The following is a 25,680-nucleotide window of genomic DNA, read 5'->3' as shown; positions in this document are numbered from 1 at the left end:
TAGTGTAAAAAGTTGAACAGTCAAAACTGTCAACAGAATCATAAGGACCTTCAAAAGCACGTAATTTATCTAAAACATCCAAAGATTTTTTTACACTCCAAAAATAGTTAATTCCACTATTTTCATATGTTTATTAACAAAAGTTAAAAATAAGTTCCTTGATAGTAATTAAGGAACTAGTTAAAAACACTGAAAGATTAGTTGTAGAACACTTACTAGAGGCCGAGATGAAACGATATTTTACTGGTTTTTGTGTAGTTTAGGTAACCAATACATAGTAGGGACCTTCAAATGTTCAGAAGAGGCCTTAAGCTGTGATGTTGTTATGATATGATTGTTTACTATATGACTCTCTGTGGAGCGCACGGACTTGAATGTAGAAGAATATAAAATTTCATTCTTAAGAACGTCCGTGTAGTATTTACGGCATACCACCACCAAATTGTTGGCTGCTTTGTCGGCCGGTACAAACACAAACCGCTTTGCGAGTACTTGAAGTTTGTTTCTTATTCTAGAAATAAAAATTATAAAAATAAGAAGATGTGGTATGATTGCCAATGAGACAACTCTCCACAAGAGACCAAATGACACAGAAATTAACAACTATAGATCACCGTACGGCCTTCAAAAATGAGTAAAACCCATACCGCATAGTCAGCCATAAAAGGCCCCGAAATGGCAAATGTAAAACATTTCAAACGAGAAAACTAACGGCCTGATTTATGTACAAAATAATGAACGAAAAACAAATATGATATACAGCAAAAGAGACAACCACTGAATTACAGGCTCCTGACTTGGGACAGGCACACACAGAATATGGCAGGGTTAAACATGTTAGCGGGCGCCCAACCCTCCTCCTAACCTGGTACAATGGTGTAACAGTACATATGAACAAACTATAAAAATCAGTTGAAAAGGGCCGAAGTTAACTCATCAGATAGATACAAAGCACAAAAACAAGTAACAAAGTTGACGTGGCAGGGTACTTATACATCAACACAATAAAAAGACACTAAGTACGGACCTGAGAGTACTCGCAGTTACTGACAGCTAGTTCAAAGCCAATAACAACTAATAAAAAAATCATGCATCTAAGACTAAAATATCAATCAGTACAATGGATTTAGTGTAAAGACGTCATTAACAGTCAGAGAAAAACATGACCTTGTGCAATGCCAAGATACAGGTATCGACAGATTGTAAAGGCATGAATGTGCATATGTATATAAAAATAATATTTAGTTTGCTTTTAATTTACTGATAACAAAGTCAATATTAATACCAATAAAAGGATGAAATTTGAAAAAAATAGGCAGGACAGGAGTTTTGAGTAAAAAAAAAGGCAGAATGAGATTATTTGCCAAAAAAAAAGGCAGGATGACAATTTATGTAAAAAAAAGTCAGGATAAACTAAAAAAAAAAGGCAGGACCGAATAGAGGGAAAAATAACAAGAGGCTCTCAAGAGCCTGAATCGCTCACCTGTATTTCTGAGGAGAAGATTTTTAAATGTTAGCAAACTTGATGAACAAATTGTGTAATATTTCTTTAAAGGGCAATAACTCCTTAAAGGGTCAATTGACAATTTTGGTCATAATAACTTTTTTGTAGATCTTACTTTGCTGAACATTATTGCTGCTTACAGTTTATATATATCTATAATAATATTCAAAATAATAACAAAAAACTGCAAAATTTTGCTAAAACTACCAATTCGGTGGCAGCAACCCAGCAATGGGTTGTTCGATTCGTCTGATGATTTCAGGGTCGATAGATCTTGACCAATTAAACAATTTTACCCCATGTCACATTTGCTCTAAAAGATTTAGTTTTTGAGATATAAGCCAAAAACTGCATTTGACCCTTATGTTCTATTTTTAGCCATGGCAGCCATGTTTGTCGATGGATACAAACTTCGGATACAATTTATAAACATGATACCCTAAGGAACATTTAGTTAAAGTTTGAAGGTAATTGGCTCAGTAGTTTCAGAAAAGATTTTTGAATGTTAGCAAACTTGATGAACAAATTGTGTAAAATTGTCTTTAAAGGGCAATAACTCCTTAAGGGGTCAATTGACAATTATGGTCATATTAACTTTTTTGTAGATCTTACTTTGCTGAACATTATTGCTGCTTACAGTTTATATATATCTATAATAATATTCAAAATAATAACAAAAAACTGCAAAATTTTGTTAAAACTACAAATTCGGTGGCAGCAACCCAACAATGGGTTGTTCGATTCGTCTGCAAATTTCAGAGCTGATAGATCTAGACCAATTGAACAATTTTACCCAATGTCAGATTTGCTCTAAAAGCTTTAGTTTTTGAGATATAAGCCAAAAACTGCATTTGACCCCTATGTTCTATTTTTAGCCATGGCGGCCATTTTTGTCGATGGATCAATACTTCGGATACAATTTATAAACTAGATACCCTAAGAAACATTTAGTTAAAGTTTGAAGGTATTTGGCCAAGTAGTTTCAGAGGAGAAGATTTTTTAAATAGTTTACGACGACAGACGACGGACGACGACGGACGCCAAGTGATGGCATAAGCTCACATGGGGCCCTTCGGGCCCCGGTGAGCTAAAAAGGCAGGACAAAATTTTTCATCCTAGCCCCCCATAAAAATCAAATGGTAGCTCCCTAAGATGGAGGACGATATTTAAAAAGTTTTTAAACTCTCGGTCTTGAACGATATTGAGGTCCCCCGTAGTAACATGGCCATAGGGATCAAATCGATGATGTCACAAAAGGAAGAGGGATGATTAAATTATACTTGCCAAGAGCAACACAACGGGTGCCAGTAGTGGAGCAGGACCTGTTTACCCTTCTGGAGCACACGAGTTTACCCCGGTTTCTGAAGGTTTTCGTGTTGCTGAACATTATTCTTCTGTATGGTGTTTTGAGAAAAAAAATAACGTTTTTTTGGGAGGACAGGGTGTTGTCTGTGTTTTCTTCTACTTATAAATGGTTTTTATTGTTACTATGTATATTCTCCCAATTTTTATAACACTGACATTTGGTCGGCTAATGAAGTAGGCCGGGTTGACCAAAATTCTTATTTAAGACCACTATTTGTTTACGGCATCACCAATTAAACATTTTTTATTGTCAATACAACGGATGTGTTTTGTGGAACTGGGCTTGCTTACATCTCCGTAGCACATGAGTTCGTCGCGGTTTTTTTGGAGTTGTTTTCTTTTGGTCAATCTGTTGTTTGTGAACTAATCGAATGTTTCTCTTTTTGCCACAGATTTATCTTGTTTTTTTGCTTGTAGTGTGATTGCTCAGTTCTCTCTGTTTTAGTGAGGTCACATTGACATCAAAAATAACATTTTAATAAGAATAAGAATGAGAATATTTATTGAATCCAATTGAAGGGCCCGTTTCCGAGCATATACATATATATATAGTATTAATTATACAGTAATTTTAAGAATTTTTGATATGTACTAAAGGATAAACATATATCTTCCTATATATATATATATATATATATATATATATATAATTTATCAATACGATTAACGTTATTTTGGAAAGAAATGAAGAGTTTTACTATTTTGACGTATCAATTATCCTAAAAATTGGTACTATAGTTATTCCGTCTGTTTTCCCAATAACTTACGCTGTGAACTATTATGTTGCAAATTCATACATTTCAAAATAATTTGATTCAGATAGAGATTACTTGACTTTGCACTGCACATAATAATGCACTTACCTCTAAATCTTCTGAATCTGATCGTTTTGAAACATTTCTTCTTCAAGTTTTGGACATTAAAAACTTCTTCCTTGATGTAGAGAGGTTAAACTAGTATATATAATTTCACGTATCTTCTTCAAAAGTTTTCATTAGTGTTACAGTTGGTGAATTTTTGTAAATGATTCACTGTCAGTTTATACGATTTTAATCCGCATAACTAGCACTTGGTTGCGTAAATATAAATCGCATTACAAAATGTATATTACTATACCCCGGGTATTACGGAATCGATTATCACCGGGAAAATGCCGGTCAATGTCCCCAGAGGAAATTACCCGTTATTTTGAAGCTGTAGGGGTTAAAGACAGGACATATTTGAATAACTGGTTTTTCTCTCTATTCACTTAACTGTGGAAATCTTTTCTATTTCTCACAGTAGGGTTATTATTTTGAAAGGGATGAATCTTATTTGCATCCTGATAATATGTTTAGTTTCGGGGTTTTATTAGCATGAGTGCGAAAATTTAAATATCTTTTCAAAGTCGTAATAATTTGAAATTTTGAAGAAATTCATATTCATAAAACCAATAATTTTAATATCATTACAAGAATTAAATAGAATTTTCCTTAAAGACCAAACAGCCTATTGTTGATGCGCATCAACTAACGCAATTTGGTAGTGACATAAAAGCTCTATGACGTTGTTTCTAGCCATGAAAAAAAACGTCAAATTATAACGTCCTATTTCGCGTTTTTCACGGATTCCAACATGGTGTACGCTTAAAACTACGTCTTCCAAGAAAAGTGGAATTAAGCGTCGCACTGATACCTAGTGGAAATTAAACACAAATGGACACAAAAGATACTACACTATCTGTAACCTCCGTTCAAAAAAAAATAATAGTAAAAATATAAATTTTGAACTCGGCTTTTTGCATTTGCGCCGATCTGCATTTCACTTTTTTTCTTTCACTTACGCCGATTTTGTATTTCATTTGCGCCGATTGTGTACAGGTATATTATAGGTGAAAGTTATTTTTTTATTTATCATGTAAACCTCTTCCGTTAGCCAGTTGTACATATGTTATGAATTGTCAATTATAACATGTATATAACTGTTGTCCCCTGCTCACAAAGGGGAGGTGGGAGTAGAATTTCGAGAAGGATAAGTCAATTTAAAAGATATCTGTGCACTCTGTTTACATCCACTAAAATCACGGAGTAAAATTCTATTTACAGCATTTCAAAGCACCACAATAAAATCCATAAAAATGTAATACTAGTACAATGAATTATTATCTTGCCGAGAATTTATATGCCACACATCTGATATATAATTCTTTCTTGTCATTTTATCTTTTCTATACTTGTTGTACTTGCCAATAACGAAATCCATCTTTTCTTTCTCGTGTAAAAACGAAGTTCTCGAACAGTATGACCAAAATTATCTTAAACATAAGGGAACACTATTTATATCCATATATTACCATGCAATATACATTCTAGGTTTACTGCATGTACATGTATTTACTCGTATAGCAAATAAAGAATCGGGGCTAGTGATAAAAAAAATAAAATAGGCGCTAATGAAAGAATCAAATCGGCGCAAATTAAAGATCGAAATTTTTTTTAAATCGGCGCAAATCTCGTACGCCCGTGTAACTTTACACTGGTATATTTATATGACTTACGCTTAGAATTTTAACTTAATATGTGATTTTCAAAACTGAGTTTTCAGAAGGTTAGGCCGATAAACAATACTTTCTAGAAGTTTCGATATACTGGCAACGTATGCATGATGAGATTAACTTATTTCTTTAAGATTCTCGTAAATTAATGGTGATCTTGCAATGAAGTTAAATTTTATCTATACTGCTTAATTGACAAAATCTTATAGTAAAAATAAAAATGATAAAGGTACATTGTATTTTGTCTTTTGTTTCATTTCAAATTGTCTCAAGGAGAAATGATAAAAATATAAGAAATTAATATACTGAGTGAATGTGAATTAAAATAAAAATTTACGGTTTTTAAAACTAAACTTGTTGTAAATTTAACTTATGACAAAAACAATTGCTTCAAGAATAAGATCCAACATAAAATTTCTCACTTTCAAAAAGCTACAATGACCGGAAAGATTGAAAATAAATTTCGATTTTCAATGCCGGCAATCCGGCTATACATACAACCTTGTCTTTGTTTTTATTTCCAAAGTGAGCTATTTAGATTCATAATATTTCATCCTGTTTTGAGAAATACTTTATAGTTTTCAACGGAAAATTATTTCTTAGATTCTAAATCTATTTTTGAATTAAAAACTTATTTGTATTTTATATTTACTGTCTCGTTTATTCAAAACACGTGAGGTAGTAATAACGGGGATCGTATTTTATGATAGGTTAAATGGATGTAAAACGTTTTGGAATCAAAAACTTTAATTCATATATTATACCTATAATTTAAATTTTCTTATATTTTAAATATTTGAAGAAATAATGAATCCACAAACTAGATGGAATAATTTGTATACGCTCGTCTTAGTCGGGACACATAATGGTATAAAGAAGTCCGTCCGTGCTAATGTCTGTCCGTCTGTCAATAGTAGCGAAAGTGTGCGCTAGGGCGAAGTTCTGAAATTGACGCGACAAAAAAACCCACACATCTAGTCTAATATAGTCAAATAGTCTGTAAGTAATCATCTTTCATTTCTCTTTTTATTTTCAATGATTTTGCTAATGAGATGGAGAGGACAAAAACAGACTTTCCTTTCTAAAGCGTCGTAAAAGGTTATTTCGAACAATTTTTCATTCCGACGGATGGTGTTTCTGAAGGTTAATTTTGTGCGGCAACAACATCATGAGATCTGATACTGATACATAAATGTGATCGCTTGTATTACCGGATAATAAAGTAGGTGAATATAGTTGTTATTCTTGATTCTTAAAAATTTAAATGTGGGTTTCAAACGTCCAATTTGCAATGTTTTTTCAAACCGTGCGACAACAAGGAAAACTTGTACTATGACGTCAGATTCAATGTTCTGAAGAACGACAACTCTTTTCTTCAAAACGAACGAGAAAAAAACATGAAAATTAATCATAACTTTTTTGAAAGGTCGGTGACATATACATTTTTTTGCTTTATTTTGAAGAGTACACATGGCACTTTCTTTCTTGAAATTTTTATGAAAAAATCACTGGTAGATATTTTTTAATACTTGAAACGTTTTTCATTCTTGCGTTTTATTTTTGGCGGGAATGAAATAAATCATATTTTTTCAGATCAAAACAATAAGAGTCTTAAAGTCTTGAACCTGTATTTGATAGACACAAGTCTACTCTTTAACATGAAACAAGAATTATGCTTGTAGGTTTGATATAATGGTATTTTTTGAGAGTTTAAATAACAAGCAAATATCATGTTAATATTCGGGAAAACACGAAACTGAGGTTGCTATAGTGACAAAACTAAGTCGGTGACCCCCAATTTTTTTTATCATATTTTGTTCCTCAAAACATGAAATACCTTCACACAAAATTTTAAGGAAAAATCACTGGTAGAACTGAATAGGCTGTTTGGTCTTTAAATGGACATTTAGCAGCTGGGTATATTTCGATAACGTTTTGAAATATGAATAATTGCAGAATATATATATTACTTATCAAAAGAATTTTGTAACCTTGCTGTTATGTCTAGTTATCATTATTAAAGATTTTTACATACAATAACTGTTCAACTAGGTATTTATAGGATCCTGAATTTTATATTTTGACATGAGCTTCTAATTTTTAAAGGGATAAGTATTAGGTTAACAATGTAAAGACATGATCATAAGTAAATGATAAACTATGTATGACCTTAGTACACAGTATTTAAATCCAGTTTACACTAAATTACATGTATACTAAGGCGACGACCATCCATCCTTTTTGTTGTTTTTTATTCTTTTTTGTTCGTTTTTTTCGGGGTGTGGGGGGGAGGGTATCAGATGTTGATTTCAGTCAAACATCTTGAACCAAAATAAATAATAAAGTGTTCCAGAAGAGACGTTTCTTAAATAATTTTTTGCTCTTGTATGAAGTTGAAAAATGTTTTTTTTTTCAAGTAGCCTGGAAAAAAAATTGCGGAGAAGAAATATTCCCCCCTCCCAAACACAAACACACACACAAGATGAATGGTCGGTCCTCGACTAGTTGACCATGCAAATGTTCCATCATTTCCAAACAATTATATTATGTTCTTGCGATGTGTCATAGAAGTCTCAGTTTAAAATGATGAGTGTTTCAATACTGTATCAAATATAAGATGAGGTTTACTCATTTCATATTAAGCTGTCACGCAGTTTTTTTTCTGGGACAGTATACACAGGCACTTGTCTCATTTTTTGTATACCTATATATAACCAGAGACATATATACACATGTATATATATGTCTCTGATATAACACAAGGTACTCAACCAGTTGCATTTTCGTGAAATGACACCCGCCATACGCCGTCTAGAAGTCAGTTTTGTTATTTATCTCAGCAAAGGTAAATAAAGATTCTGAGACAAGTGCCTTTGATATTAAATTGAGATTTGTTCATGGACAACATACTTTTTTACTATAATTCTCATGAGCAGTTCTTAAGTAAATTTGGACTGTTTAATAAATTTAATCAAGCTATTTTCTTGAAGCTAAAGTGTACTTAATTTCCGGAACACACACATAACTTAACCGATTTGTTCCCGATGTTATAATTATCCACTCTTTTCCGGTTGAAGAAATGCATGTGCAACATTTTGTAAAATTTCTCGAAAATGTCAATATATCACGACGAAGTTGAAATTGAAGATTTTGAATACGACGAAGACACAGAAACATATTATTATCCTTGCCCTTGCGGCGACAAATTTCAAATAACAAAGGTAAACAGCTGGTATTAAAATGAAAACAAGAGAAGGCTGATTTTTGTTATCAACAAGAACTAAGAACACAGATAGCACCGATCTTAACAAGCATTTTCACTAAGTCATTAAAAACTGTCCAAACACCAAAAGACTGGAAACACGCGAATATAGCACCAGCATTTAAAAAGGGTGAAGTCACAAAGCCAAGAAAATTATATACGAATCTCTTTAAGTGTATGTAACGGTTTATTTCTTAGTTTCCAGACATGGTATTTCATCTTCCAGAGGAGTGAAATTCTTTCGATCTTATATTGAAAGTATTTTACAGAAAATCCTTTCCGGTTAAAATTTCACATAAGCTTGTGAAATACAATCCCACTGTCTACCATACATGTATGGATAATTTTATGTAAAGGGGGCCTGTAATTGAGTTTGACAGCTTTAGACATACTAATTTTTGACCTTTTCAAACTGGACCAAATCACTACTTTACCTTAAAATTCATGCCCCAATTTTTTTTTAACATGTAATTTCATCCCCCTACTTACATGACTTACTGTTTTATGCCTAAAATATAAAGAAATAAATTTGGAAAGTGTACAAATGTACATGTATGAAAAAAATTTGCAAATTATACACTGTCCACACTAGGGACTCTATTTGTAGACAATGAAAATCAAAGGACGATAACTGTGTCCCCGGAACATCTCATGAGCTCTTAGACATGTTAGATGATAATCACAATACAGAAAATAGAAATATGCAGCTTCATTATGTCAAAAGATACATTAAGGGCATCATTATATACTTACATGACATATTATCATTTTAATCAAGGAACTAGTTTTTATAAGACTTACTTATCCCTGTATTATTGTATATAAATCTGTCAGTCTCACTGTATCAGTTATGTTCAGTGAGCTTTTCTCATCACTTGGCCTCTGGCGTCGTCATCGTTAACTTTTTACATTTTGAACTTCTAGAGAACCACTGAATGGAATGAAACCAAACATGGCATGAATGTTCCTTATGAGGTGCTGACCAAGTTTTGTTACTTTGCAGTCGGTCCATCATCCAAGATGGCCGCCAGCGGGGAATTAGTTTAACATAGCACCCTATGGGACATACATACAAATGTCTTCTTTTAGAGAACCACTGAATGGAATGACACAAAACATGGCATGAATATTCCTTATGAGGTGCTGACCAAGTGTTGTTACTTTGCAGTCGGTCCATCATCCAAGATGGCCGCCAGCAGGAGACTTAGTTTAACATAGAACCCTATGGGAAATACATACAAATGTCTTCTTTTAGAGAACCATTGAATGGAATGAAACAAAACATGACATGAATGTTCCTTATGAGGTGCTGACCAAGTGTTGTTACTTTGCAGTCAGTCCAATGAGCCGACAGCAGGGGACTTAATTTAACATAGGACCCTATGGGCAAGACATACAAATATCTTCTTTTAGAGAACCAGTGAATGGAATGAAACCAAACATGGCATGAATGTTCTTTATGAGATGCTGATCAAGTGTTGTTACTTTGCAGTCGGTTCATTATCCAAGATGGCCAACAGCGGGGGACTTAGTTTAACATAGGACCTTATGGGAAATACATACAAATGTCTTCTTTTAGAAAACGACTGAATGGAATGAAACCAAACATGGCATGAATGTTCCTTATGAGGTGCTGACCAAATGTTGTTACTTTGCAGTTGGAACATCATCCAAGATGGCAGACAGCGGGTACTTAATTTAACATAGGACCTTATGGGAAATACATACAAATGTCTTCTTTAAGAGAACCACTGAATGGAATGAAATTAACCAAACATGGCATGAATGTTCCTTATGAGGTGCTGATCAAATGTTGTTACTTTGCAGTCGGTTCATTATCAAAGATGGCCAACAGCGGGGGACTTAGTTTAACATAGGACCTTATGGGAAATACATACAAATGTCTTCTTTTAGAAAACGATTGAATGGAATGAAACCAAACATGGCATGAATGTTCCTTATGAGGTGCTGACCAAGTGTTGCTACTTTGTTGCCGATTTACTGTTCAAGATGGCCACCAGGATATTTTATTAAATAAAGGGACCAATATTAAACCAAATTTGGCCTCAATCATTATTTGGGTATCTGTTATGATTTTTATATATCTTTATATGATTTCTAAAACCAAAGTAGAGTCAGGTGAGCGACACAGGCTCTTGAGAGCCTCTTGTTTTTCTCACAATATCTTAATGTATAGTTGATTGATCGTCATACAGTCTTCACACTTGACCACATGCCCACCAGCTCAGGCTTGTAAAGTTTCTAATGGGCCTTTAAGAATTTCTGCTACACGCCAATCATCTTCACTAGCCAAGGGTTACGATCCAGTCCCCTACGGACTGGATCTTAACCCTTGGTTAGCGAAGATTCATGCCAATAGATTCTATACAAAATATTCAAAAAAATAAGCGTCTGGACTTTAGCTGCAAAAGTTTATCATAATAACTGCTTATAAAATTTACCACTTAAAATGTATGGCAAAAAAAACAAAAGATGTGTCATTTTAAGCAATTATTAGACTAAGTAACCCATCCATTTAAAAAAAGATAAAACAGGTTTAGAGTTGAGCCCTTTTCAACTGATTTTTATAGTTTGTTCTTATGTTGTACTGTTACACCACTGTTCCAGGTTAGGGGGAGGGTTGGGCGCCTGCAAACATGTTTAACCCCACCACATTCTGTATGTGCCTGTCCCAAGTCAGGAGCCTGTAATTCAGTGGTTGTCGTTTGTTGCTGTATGTCATTTGTTTTTCGTTCATTATTTTGTAAATAAATCAGGCTGTTAGTTTTCTCGTTTGAATTGTTTTACATTTGTCTTTTCGGGGCTTATACAGAGCTGACTATGCGGTATGGGTTTTACTCATTGTTGAAGGCCTTCCGGTGACCTATGGTTGTTAATTCCAGAGCTCCAGATAAGAATTCACAAATTGGGGTTTTTACCCACCATTTTTTTTATGTAATTGGGTGATAAAGTTTTTTAATTGCATTATCAATTCCAATTCACCCCTCAAGCAAATATCAAATTGGGTTTTTCACCACCAAGCTCCTTAATGTATTGGGTTTTTTCATCAACACAATATTGAATATTTAGGCATGTTATAATCACATAATATCAACCCCAGATGTGTTTCCATCTTAAATGTGTTTCTTTCTTTGTATATGTGCTTAGCTGTTTTATTTGGTTTATTCACTGACGAGCAATTGTACGTTTAATTTGTGTCCCGTTTTAAACGTTCTGTCAGTTTCGTATTTTCTCAAAACTTATGTAAACTGCAGCTGGTGTCACTAGTTGGACAGTAACTAATTGCCTTTCTAGATCCCATATGATCACCCTACAGTTTATAGTTGGGGTAGGTGTGGCTAAGTGTTTAGATTTTCATGTAATATATGTGAAATTTAGGTGCTGTAAGAAAGTTTTGCCAGTCCTTTCACCTATTTGCCAGATCTACTTTTTAATAAAAATAAAAAGTAGTTCCCAGATTTAAGATATACCCCAAAACCTTGAGATTTATAGGGTGGTTTAATGATGGAGACCACATTCAACTTAAATTTACAAATAATTCTGCAACATCAAGTAAATAAATGACAATGTTATACTGCACTTGCCAATAAGACAACTAAGCATCCAGAACAATTAGACCAAAACAAAGAAAGTGTCAAGCTGCATGATTTGACGTAAAAAACGGATATGTGTATTCATTCATCAACTAAAATGAAAAAAAAAAAATATATAAACTGTTTTTGTTTAATTCAATTTACATAAATCTGGGTTAAGTTGTCCCTTATCAGAACTTTTGGTTTCCGATGCTTTCCAACTAAATATCACATCATAATTGATTTGGCCTTTCACTTTTTCCAACTGATTTCGTTTTTGACGAAACCCCGTGTTTATCGTTCTATACACCTTATCGCGCTATTTGTCCGCCATTAATGGACATCACACAGGTTCCCTTAAAATTTTGACGTCATAATACAAAATATTTGACGCCACAATGGAAAAGTGATTGTTGTATGACGTCAATAGTTCAAGCGGGACAGATTCTCGGGTCAGCCGGGAATAGCGATAAGGTGTATAGCAATGTTCTCGTTAAAGTACGCAAACACGCCCGTGCGTTCAATGGACGCTTCCTAAAATCACTAGCTGAGTCTTGTTATCATCATAACTTTCCCTCAGCTATCAAAAAGAAGCCGAAAACATGCTTCTATTCAATATTTTTATCGGACATTTTAATTCATTGTATGTTATGATAAATCCCGAGCAATTCGAAAAAATATGACAGCATGTCACACGCTAATTGGATAAACGCCGAGAAGATCGAAATGTTTTCATAAACACGTGTACCTTTTGAGCAACGGAAATTCTAACAGGGACCTAGTCCATATAATTATGACGTCTTGAAAGGCTATTATATTTTTTTTCTTTGACGCCTTACATCGACGTAAGGCGTCAAAGAAAAAAAATATAATAGCCTTTCAAGACGTCATACTTATTTGGACTAACAGGGACCCATTACAGCTACTTGATGCAGGGCTCTATTTTAAGAACGAAAGGACATTTCCAATTATAAATATTATAAAAAAAGATTTACGCGACGACTGTTATCACATAAGGGTAAATCACGCAAACGATAGCGAATAAAAGCGTTAAGAACTCATGGTTTTGGCATATAATTGGGTTTTCCTTTGAATTAATTGGGTTATTGAACCCTGCAATGGGCAATTGCATTGGGTTTTTAATTATTCGTATTGCGTGATCACGCAAATACGCAGCTTATCTGGAGCTCTGTAATTCTGTGTCATTTGGTCTCTTGTGGAGAGTTGTCTCATTGGAAATCATACCACATCTTATTTTTATACGACCGCAAAAAAATTTTTGTGGTCGTATATTGGTATGACGTTGGCGTCGTCGTCGGCGTCGTCCGAAGACACATTGGTTTTCTCACTCTTACTTTAGTTTAAGTGAATGGATCTCTATGAAATTTTACCACAAGGTTCAATACCACAAAAGGAAGGTTGGGATTGTTTTTGGGGGTTATGGTACCAACAGTAAAGGAATTAGGGGCCAAAAAGGGGCCAAAAATAAGCATTTTTGTAACTTCCAGACATAACTTGTGTGTTAGTGTATGGATCTCTCTGACATTGTACCACAAGGTTCCATATCACAAAAGGAATGCTGGGATTGATCTTGGGGGTAATTGCCTCAAAATTTTAGGAATTAGGGGCCAAAAAAGGGGCAAAAAACAAGCATTTTTCTAGTTTCATAACAATAACTTGTGTGTAAATGTATGGATCTTTCTGAAATTGTACTACAAGGTTCCATATCACAAAGGGAAAGCTGGAATTGAGTTTGGGGGTAATTGCCGAAACGTTTAGGAATTGGGGGCCAAAAAGGGGCCAAAAATAAGCATTTTTCTAGTTTCCAGACAATAACTTGTGTTCAAGTGTATGGATCTCTCTGAAATTGTACTGCAAGGTACTATACCACAAAGGGAAGGCTGGGATTGATGATGGGGGTAATTGCCTCAATATTTTAGGAATTAGGGGCCAAAAAGGGGCAAAAAACAAGCATTTTTCTAGTTTCAGGACAATAACTTGTGTGTAAGTGTATGGATCTTTCTGAAATTGTACTACAAGGTTCCATATCACAAAGGGAAAGCTGGGTTTGAGTTTGGGGGTAATTGCCCTAAACGTTTAGGAATTTGGGGCCAAAAAGGGGCCAAAAAACACATTTTTCTAGTTTCCAGACAATAACTTGTGTTCAAGTGTATGGATCTCTCTGAAATTGTACTGCAAGGTACCATTCCACAAAGGGAAGGCTGGGATTGAGTTTGGGGGTGATGAATCATAAGGGGGTTCAAACAATTTGGGGGGGGGGGGGGATTTTTTTTTTTTTCCTTTTTTTTTTCTTTTAAAATTTTCCATTTTAAGTTGGTTATTTCTGATTTATATTTAAAAGCAAATAATAATGATATGGTAGGAGATACACACTAAACAGGATGTGTAAATTATTATATAATAAGTATTGTGCAATAGCAAGAAATTTTCAATTGCGCAGTATTGCACAATAGCAAGAAATCTTCAATTGCACAGTATTGCGCAATAGCAAGAAATCTTCAATTGCACAGTATTGCGCAATAGCAAGAAATATCCAATAGCACAATATTGCGCAATAGCAAGAAATTGTCAATTGTACAGTATTGCGCAATAGCAAGAAATATTTAATTGCACAGTATTGTGCAAAAGAAGATACTTCGTATAAATTGCTTATTTCTTGACCAATTTCAATGGGGTTTTATTCTTGAATTCTTGGGGTTCTTTAATATGCTGAATCTAACCGTGTATTTAGTTTTTGGATTTTGGGCCCCGTTTTTAAATTGGTCCACATTGAGGTCCAAAGGGTCCAAAATTAAACTTTGTTTGATTTCATCAAAAATTGAATTAGTGGGGTTCTTTGATATGCCGAATCTAACCGTGTATTTAGATTCTTAATTTTTGGTTCTGTTTTCAAATTGGTCTACATTAAGGTCCAAAGGGTCCAAAATTAAACTTAGTTTGATTTTAACAAAAATTGAATTTTTAGGGTTCTTTGATATGCTGAATCTAAACATGTATTTAGATTTTTGATTATGGGCCCAGTTTTCAAGTTGGTCCAAATCGGGGTCCAAAATTAAACTTTGTTTGATTTCAACAAAAATTGAATATATGGGGTTCTTTGATATGCTGAATCTAACCATGTATTTAGATTTTTGATTTTTGGGCCGCGTTATCAACTTTGTCCACATTGAGGTCAAAAGGCTCCAAAATTAAACTTTGTTTGATTTCATCAAAAATTGAATTCTTGGGGTTCTTTGATATGCTGAATCTAACCATGTATTTAGATTTTGGATATTGGACCATAATAGGTGAATGTCCAATTTAAAAATTTTAAGTTCTTAGACCACATTCATTCTGTGTCAGAAACCTATGCTGTGTCAAATATTTAATCACAATCCAAATGCAAAGCTGTATCAAGCTTGAATGTTGTGTCCATACTTGCCCCAACTGTTCAGGGTTCGACCTCTGCGGTCGTATCAAGCTGCGCTCTGCGGAGCATTTTATTATATTTAGAACTGTTTTTTTTCCCTAATTTTTATCTTGAGGGGGATATGTATAGATTTCTTGGTTTTCTATACATTCATGATTGATATAATAAAATATCAACTGCAAGCCACAATGTGAACCTTTTTGGTGAGTGAGTGTAGCAAACAAGTAAAATAGCTTCACATTGTGTCGAGAGACTGAAATTTTATGATGTCTAAATGCATATATATATACTCTGTTAATCTGTTTATCGTACTATTTCTGGTCTTTTCCATCTCCCTAAGACAGTTTTACGCTTGACGAAGGTAAGCTTGATAATATCTCCTGACACATTGTGACTTTACTGATAACTTGTCTGCTCCTCAGACATGTCACAAAGCAGTGATATGATAATTACAGAGCTACAAATGTAAGCAGGGAGATGTAGGCAAAGGGAAGAACAATAAAATATAATAGCAGTAAACATTAATTGATTAATATTCTTTATTTAAAGAGGGTAACCCAATTAGTTTTCACTAATCTTACTTGGGGCCCTCATGCTCATACAGTAAGTACATACAAATAAACAATAAAAACACACAAACAGTATATATACATAAGATTAACATTCATAGTGTTCATGTTAATTATCTATCTCTGTGTGGCTTGACAGAGATATTTGAAGCATTTAGATTTTAATAAACAAAAAGATGTTGTTTTTAATATGTTTTGTTTGTAAGATATTCCATAGAATTGCAGAACTGTATGCAAAAGATTTGTTCATTATATTCATGTTTGGCCAAATAATTACCAAATTGTTTTTTGAGAAGGATCTTAAATTTCTTTTATAAATTTCAGAATTCTGAACACAACTTTTTCAGATAATCAGGAGTTTTATCCTGTGAGATTTTATTAATAGAATTAGTTTATGATATGAAATTCTGTCTCTGCAACTTAACCAATTTAATGTCTGTCTGCCACACTTCAAATATTTTTGTTTGTGTCTAAAAGTGAATAACACTACAAAAGATCGTCACATATATGTATGTTCATTGTCAGTAACTCTAAAATAACTGGTTATTCAATAGATAAAAAAAAACATATACAACTACTTTTAAAAAAAGCAACAAATATATATACTGTTTAAAAGGCTGCTCTGTGTATGTTTTCCCCAATGACGCATCCCATCTTCCTGATCACTGTCTTCACAACTCTATTCCAACCATGTATTTTATTGTTGCTAATTATCATTTATCACTATAAAATGAGCTACAAAAACTATTATAAGTTATTAACCTTCTGTAATGTTAAATATAGGTTTGTAATAAACATTGGATAGCCATATGTGAAAATCTGCACATGTTATGTGAAGTATGATCAGGTATACCTAGAAAATATCACATAAGGTTTGTACTGTCTCAAATTTAAACACAAGGTTCAAGTTAAATATGTTTAATTTATGTAGGAAGAATTACAAAGTGGTGAAGATATAGCAAAGTGTCCTAGCTGTTCACTAATGGTTAAAGTTATATATGATATTGTAAGTAGATTAAACATCAGAAAAATCATTTAAATTCTAAAATTTGAATTATTTGTGTAACATTCTTACAATTAACGACATTGTAGTTGATTATATTAAGGTTAGATTATAACTATGGAGGAAATCATTTTAAAGCGTGACATCTAGTAAATTAACCTTTTGTTTGTCTACTAATAGAGATTAAAGGGGGAGGAATGAAATATAGTAAAAAAAATATTCATGTTCATTATGTTTGAAAAGTTCTTGTCTCAATGTCAGGTGATCGGTCTTCAGAGGGAATTCCAATTTTGTATAAAAATATAAGGAATGATGCATTGAACTGGAGCGTTAATGTGCTAAGTGTGTTACAGTATAAAGGTTTTTCATTGTATTTGCTTAAGGATGTTCGCTCCTCTTGTTTTTGAATTTTTGCCAGATATTCGGAATCCTCTGGTTTTATCCATGTACTGCCATTAAAAAAATTTCCCCGCTAACCCCTACTTTTCTTTTCATAATTTTATTAAATATAGTTTAAAAAGCCATATTTGAAAATGCTATAAAATCCTTGTTATTTTTTTCATAATTTTTTAAAGAAAAAGGGTGCCAATGTTAAATGTATGAAAAGTCTAGAGATAATTATTTCCTGCCAAATTTTCAATGGTTTATATATCGAAAACAAGCACACGGACCCTTCATTTTTTTCTGCTTTTTTAGTTCCTTTATTTATATACTATCAATTTACAACAGTCTTTTAAAAAGCTTGTTATTTTGAAACAGAGTAGCGAACATCCTTAAAAGGAAATTATTTTAATGAATATATTTATTTCTTTCAGGATGAATTTCTTGAAGAAGAAGAAGAAGTGATACCTGTTACCAAAGTTGAACTTCAAAAAGCCTAAATTGTGTGAAACCAATCATCTTTAAATTTGTGAGAACTTTGATTTTGTGATAAAACCTTGACAGATACTACAAGTCTTTCAATATTTAACAGTTAGTTATTTATTATATGGAGTACTGTGTTTTCTCTTAGTATTTTGCATTACACAATTCAGTTGAAGGATATATTTCATATTGTACAAGCAACTGTCAGACTTGGTTTTCCAGCAAAAGAATTTGATAATTAAGATGCATTTCTGATAACAAATTCCTGATTGTGCCTCTGTCCTGGTGTTTACATACTGATAATTAGATCAGTTTAGTAATGTATACATAACTTGATATGAAGTTAATACAAACTGAATTTATCAAGTTTTAAACTTTCTCCCTGATCTGTATGTAATGAAATATCACCAAATTATATCCTAGTTTTATAGCCCTGCCTCAATGAGGCATGGTTATTTTCAAAACTATAATAGATTGAAAGTTTGAATTGTAAAAAAAAACTATCAGCCAAACAAAATATAGAGAGAAAATTTGAATAGTATAAAATTCTATTAGCTAAACAAGATCTAAAAAAAAGGTGAAATATGGCCAAACTCTTCTGTCCTTTCCTAATAGGAGTTATTATTATTCCCTTCAACGATGATAATTTTTAGCATTGTTTACGTGTATACATTTTGTAGTTACTGTAAACAGCAAAAATTATCAGCAAAATATATGAACTACAAATATATCAAATTGACAAAAATTTTCAGCAAATGTCATCAGCAAAACAAAATTTTGGCCCACACATTTTCCATTGAAGACAAATATTATTGGAGCATTATATCAATTTTATGCTAAAATGCCAGGTGAGCAATACAAGTTTCTTTGATCCTCTAGTTTTTGTCTTATTTTCTTTAAGTATTTTGATATGGACTGCAATAAGAAGGGTGTAACAATTAAGAATAGGCTGTTGTGTTGGAAATTTTTATTGATTCAGAATTAATAATATTAATTAATAATGACAAAATGAATAGTGATTGATGTCACACAGAACTTAGAACAAATCTTTGGCCTGAAAATTGTTTTGAAATCATTTGCTTGAATTAGAGTTTACCATCATATAAAACAATGCATTCATATTGTAAAATCACCTTGCCTTGGAAACTAGCTAACATTTGTGAATTTAGGTTACCGGTACTTGTATTTCATAAGTTGTTTTCATTAGTAATGATTACAGAATGAAGGAGGTTTCCCTAAATTTTACAATCTTTTTTTATTCCCTTTGAAGTTTAGTATATATGACCAAACAAATAATCAACAATATATTGTGATTGTGCAGTTTCTTTGAGAGGATCAAAACAGGGGCATTAGCATGGAAAAACATGAAACAAGTATGGTTTCATAATTAATGGAAAATATTTTTTTTGTTTGAACAGTGCATTTATACATGTTTACATGAAACACACATTACCAAATTTAAAAAAGAATCATGAATTTAGTTGCTGAAAAATAACCTTTGTCACCCCTCTAGAATCTTCTGTCTGATATACACAAACTAAACTGTTATATCTCACTTACAGAAAAATTAAGTGGGATTTATTACACATTAAACGTTACTTCTATCCACTTAATTATAATTTTTGCAGACTTATAGACCACTCTATAATATCTGTGTAAATATGCAATTGTAACTTAATTGATTTAGTTACTCTGCAAAAACTGAATTTTGTTTAATCAATGATGAAATAAATTATAAAGAAAGATTTATTATCGAATTATGATTTGTTATTTTTTTGTAGTAAATTTTTTTTAAATGTAGGTCAATGTTATTGAACTGAAAATTTGCGGTTAAATTTTTGGCACATGACATATAATACATGCATGCAGTTTTAATAGAGTTGTAAATATTTTAAGCACTTTGTTTAAATTGTAATAAGATCAACTTGATTTATTATGTTATTTATGGTACAATGTATACAGTTTATATGGGTTATATGTAATTTCTGTTGACCAATCTTTATAAAATGTAAGCTATGTTCGTGGCCTTACAATAAACAAAGAGCTTGTATTAGTTATTGCGATAATTTTCCTTCCCTCTTTTGAAAGTAGAATTGAAATAAAAACAAAAATGTAATTATTGATTTTTGATTGATTCATGGATGTATAATAAGACTTTAAAATGTACTGGGAAACGTCTACCTATTTTTTTATTTGAAATTTATATATGCCATATCTCATGAATTCATATAGAAGAAAAATAAGTCTAAAGACAGGCATTTTAGTATTGTCCTAAATTACCTTAATTTTTTTTTTATAATTTACCTGTTCATTTCTGAAAACTAAGGATATTTTCTTTTTTTTTTTTTTTTTTTTATTTTCATTAATATTTAATTTTGTTTTTGATAGCTTGAGAATAATTTTGTATAATAGTACATGTTAGACTTAAAGAATAGATCTCCTTTATCAAATAATTTGGATTAATATTTGTTCTCAAAATTGAAATCCTCCAGTCTTGAAAGGTTTATAAAAAATTACAAAATAAACTGGTTACAATATATTAAAGGCAATATTTGTCTCGCCAGCGATGAAAGTAGCGAAAAGCGAGATATAGGGATTGCTTTTCAGGCAACAATGACATCAACAATTGTTAAGTTTTCTGCTTAAGTTAGTTTGATAGGATCTACTTGTGATAGATCAATGATATTTCGTATGAAGTTGCATTACTATCAGTTCATATAAGTTTGACGACTATTTCAAGGCCCTACCCCCTAGGTCATGGTCCAGCTACTTTCAATTTATAAGCAATTTTTAATGTTGAGTTTTCTGCTTAAGTCAGTTTGATAGGAACAAATTGTGATAGGGCAATGGTATTTTCAATAAAATTGCATTACTATCATTACATATCAGTTTGAATACTATTTTGAGGCCCTGCCCCCAGGTCATGAATTAATTAGCAATTTTCAATGTTAAGTTTTCTGCTTAAGTTATATTTAGATTGATAGGAAGTACTTACAATAGACAATGATATTTTCTATAAAGTTACATTACAGTAATTTACAATTTAATTTACTGTCTGTACATTTCAGTTTGTCGACCATTTCAAGGCCTTGCCCACTAGATCATACTGCAGCGACTTTGAAATAATAAGCAATGTTGCTGTCCATCAGATTTTCTTTTTCTGAATTTTATGCCGACAGCGAGACATATCTTTGTGTGTCATCAGTTTATTATATTACTGGGTACATATTGTAAAGAAATATGAGCATTGACTGCAGATTTTCAATGCAATTTTTGAAAGTTTAGAAAAGTGTCTATAAACAGTACATGTATTACACTCTTATGATTATGAAATAGTTAAATAGTTAAAACATTTCTACTAGAAATTAAAATACATTGCATACGGAAAAATGCAAGGAAAGTCAATTAGACATGGTCTTTCCTGAAATTAATGTAGAAAACTTGTTCCAGAGTAGAAGTTGTTGACATACATTTTAATACTGATCCATACTGTATGATCTTTATCTGGTATTTTGTCTTAAACAGGTGCATCTGCAGTGCTTATTGTAACTTTGAAATGGAATCAAAGAGTCTAGACAACACACACCAGAATTGTTCCTCAGGAAAAGATACTATGAAACAGAAGGTAAAATAAAGCTTTTTTTATCAGAAAATTTAAATTTATGAGTCTGATTTAGTCAATATATTGAAATCATGAGTTTTTATACGACCGCAAAAATTAAAAATTTTTTGGTCGTATATTGGTATGTTGTCGTTGTCGTCGTCGTCATCGTCGTCGTTAGCGTCGTCCGAAGACAGATGGTTTCCGGATAATAACTTTAGTATAAGTAAATAAAAATCAATAAAATTTTAACACAAGGTTTATAACCACTAAAGGAAGGTTGGGATTGATTTTGGGGGTTATGGTCCCAACTGATTAGGAATTAGGGGCCAAAAAAGGGGCCCAAATAAGCATTTTTGTAGTTTCCAGACAATAACTTGTGTTAAAGTGTATGAATCTCTCTGAAATTATACCACAAGTTCCCATACTACAAAGGGATGGTTAGGATTGACTTTGGGGAGTTATGGCTCAAACCATTTAGGAATTAGGGGCAAAAAAGGGGAAAAACAAGGGTTTTTCTGGTTAAAGGACAATTGAGACAATTTAAAAGCAGTGTAAGGGAAGTAATCCAAATCAAAATCCAAATCAATTTAAATAACAATGTTTGATTATCTCCCTTACACTGCTTGTAAATTATGTATTAAGAAATGATGATTGTCTGAGATACTGACCATAACTTGAGGGAAAGAATTATTTTTTGGAATAAGGGAAAGGGGGAGGTGAAAAAAAATTGGAGGGGGACAATTTTTCTCATTTCAGATTTCAGAAATTAAAAGAAAATTTCTTCACATATTTTTGTTTGGGTGGTTAATATTCAACAGCATAGTGTATTGCACAAATGCAAAAAAAACGGGGTAATTTTTTTTTTTTTTTTTTGGGGAGGGGGGGGGGGGGGGGGGGTCAATTCGCATAGTGTATTGCTCAAAAGCAAAAAAATTGAATATAAATTCAAATCATATAACCAATTTGAAGTTCTTTGACTACAGTATTTTGTGTCAGAAACCTAGCTATTATGTGTCAAAAATTTAATTACAATCCAAATTCAGACCTGTATCAAGCATGAATATTGTGTCCATTTTGGCCCAAACTTTTCAAGGTTGGACATCTGTGGTCGTATACAGCTGCGCTCAGCGAAGCAATTTATTTAGATTTGTTTTCTCGGTAAACTTAACTAATTTTTTTCATGCATGCAACACTTTGCATGCTGAAAATAAACATGCTACCTGTCTTCACCAGCAGTGGTACCAACCAAGTGAAAGTAAAAAAATACCGATTTCTTTTGAGTTATAGTACAACAGAACTACCTGAAAACAAATTTGAATCATCACTAATGTGTTTTCTTACAACCTGACACTGGAGAACATACGTGTAGTTTTACATTACTAGTATTCAGACCACATTACTTTGCATTATTGATGCTACTGTACATGTAGATTCATTAGTATTCGTGAGATACCAATTTCCATAGATTTAGAAGGTATAGGTAATCATGAATTTAAATATTCAAAGAAATACAAATTTACAATATGTTTCTATGCATACTTTGACAAAACCATGAAATCAAATATCCATGAACTACATTTTTTCTTCAATCCACGAAAATTGGTAATGAATCCACAGTAAAAAATTGAGTCAATATTATACATAGAGACATATACTTTTAAAAACAAACTATCAGTGGTATAACATCTAAAGTTTTTTTTTTAGAGGAACCTGTTGTGCTCACCTGGCATCTATTTGATTTTCAGTTATAACCAGTTGTTGGTAAACAGTTTCTTATGATATTTTGAACATATGTTTATAGGTAAAAACAGAATCTACTGTTAGTAAACAGGACAGTGATATACAAGGAACCACAGAACTTCTTAATCCCAGTGTGTTAGATGAAGTGTTAGCAGAAAAGAAACTGGTAATTTGTTTAAGGGTCTTCGGGGAGAAAACTTCACCTCAGTTTCAAACAAAACGTTAAAAAGTAAAAAGTGCAATCATCAACACTGTATAATCCTTAATTTTATATACTGTAGAATCATTATTATTCTTGGGATGCCAATTTACAAGGTACAGGTGGACCACAAATTTAAATGTTCAACGAATTACAACGTTGTTTTTTTTTTAGAATGAATGCAGACTTTAGCTAAACCACAAAAATAAATGAATCCACAGTATAGTTGAGACTGCTATCTCCTAAATTATCATAGGGCATGTTAGTGAGTAACTTGTGCAAAATATTGCCTTCCCTTCATTTAACTTTTATCAGTTGTCCAGAGCAAAATCTATTTGATTTGGAATGCAGAGAGTCACTCTCCACAATTTTCTGTATCTATAGAATCACTGCCTATTTTCTTAACAATTTTTTCTTGCTTGGTAGATATATGGAAACCTTAACTACACCAAAATAACAAGTGTTTATTATCAATACCTGTAGCCAAATTATTAAAATTCAGATTGAGTAGGAGTTGGTGCTTTTTTGGTATATGGAGGAATTATAAATGGCAGCAGATAGATAAAGTTGTGTACTTTTAAAATATGTTTGTATTGTCTTTCAGGCTTTAATGAGGTCACCAGAAGTTATGAAGTTTTTACAGTCACAACAAGCAGAGCTGGCAAAACAACAAAAAGATACAAACAAAGATGATGAAGATTAATCACATCTACATCACTGTATTGTGTACTGTTCAAAGAAGCTGACATATTGTATTTGTGATTATCCCTTTGTTAGACATGAAGGCTTGATGTACATGGACTTTAATTTATAAAATACAACAAATGTAGTTTTTTAAATACATTTACATTTACATTAACAATACATATTAATGAATATTTTTAAATCAACAGTATGTTAAATGTTGCTACAACCATGAATTTAATACCTCTTGTTTTATGCCTTTTATCAAGTAAATTTTATGCATACAATTTATTTTTGAATTTATACGAATTGTAAAGGGTTCCTCCCAACCCTGTGTTTATCCTTCCCCTGATGCAATCAGTGTCAAAGTGTAATATCCACTGTCAAAAAACTAAGTGAATTTATCAGTAAAAGAATGGACAAATAAGTAAGAAAAAATCAAAATGTAGCCCAGGAGATCTTTTGATTATGAAGAAGCTTCTGTCCAAGTTTTGTAAATTCCATGAGGGTTTGGCAAGTTCATACTTTGAGTAAACTTGCACTCTGTGTTGTATACCAATTTGATGTATCATACATCTCTGTGTTGTATACCAATTTGATGTATCGTACATCTCTGTGTTGTATACCAGTTTGATGTATCGTACATCTTTGTGTTGTATACAAATTTGATGTATCGTACATCTCTGTGTTGTATACCAATTTGATGTATCGTACATCTCTGTGTTGTATACCAATTTGATGTATCGTACATCTCTGTGTTGCATACAAATTTGATGTATCGTACATCTCTGTGTTGTATACCAATTTGATGTATCATACATCTCTGTGTTGTATACCAATTTGATGTATCGTACATCTCTGTGTTGTATACCAATTTGATGTATCATATCTCTGTGTTGTATACCAATTTGATGTATGATACATCTCTGTGTTGTATACCCATTTGATGTATCATACATCTCTGTGTTGTATACCAATTTGATGTATGATACATCTCTGATTTGTATACCAATTTGATGTATCGTACATCTCTGTGTTGCATACCAATTTGATGTATCATACATCTCTGTGTTGTATACCAATTTGATGTATGATACATCTCTGTGTTGTATACCAATTTGATGTATCATACATCTCTGTGTTGTATACCAATTTGATGTATCATACATCTCTTGTGTTGTATACCAGTTTGATGTATCATACATCTCTTGTGTTGTATACCAATTTGATGTATCATACATCTCTTGTGTTGTATACCAATTTGATGTATCATACATCTCTTGTGTTGCATACCAATTTGATGTATCATACATCTCTGTGTTGTATACCA

General features: G+C 32.5%; 1 protein-coding gene across 1 annotated transcript in view; it reads left to right on the top strand.

Moving 5' to 3' along the window:
- The window catches only part of LOC127716584 (regulatory factor X-associated protein-like), a 270,907-nt gene extending 246,270 nt beyond the window's left edge, over positions 1-24,637 (top strand). The window contains exons 2-5 of the mRNA XM_052222820.1: positions 18,091-18,231; positions 21,649-21,748; positions 23,529-23,633; positions 24,271-24,637. Coding sequence (XP_052078780.1) covers positions 21,680-21,748; positions 23,529-23,633; positions 24,271-24,369 — 273 coding nt within the window. The 5' untranslated portion in view covers positions 18,091-18,231; positions 21,649-21,679 and the 3' untranslated portion in view covers positions 24,370-24,637. The remainder of the gene's footprint in view (positions 1-18,090; positions 18,232-21,648; positions 21,749-23,528; positions 23,634-24,270) is intronic.
- The last annotated feature ends 1,043 nt before the right edge of the window (positions 24,638-25,680 follow it).

This window comes from Mytilus californianus, unplaced genomic scaffold (genome assembly GCF_021869535.1).
Source record: "Mytilus californianus isolate M0D057914Y unplaced genomic scaffold, xbMytCali1.0.p SCAF_9, whole genome shotgun sequence".
Classification (NCBI taxonomy): domain Eukaryota; kingdom Metazoa; phylum Mollusca; class Bivalvia; order Mytilida; family Mytilidae; genus Mytilus; species Mytilus californianus.
The sequence above is the reverse complement of the archived record's forward strand: the minus strand, read 5'-3'. Positions and strand labels throughout refer to the sequence as shown.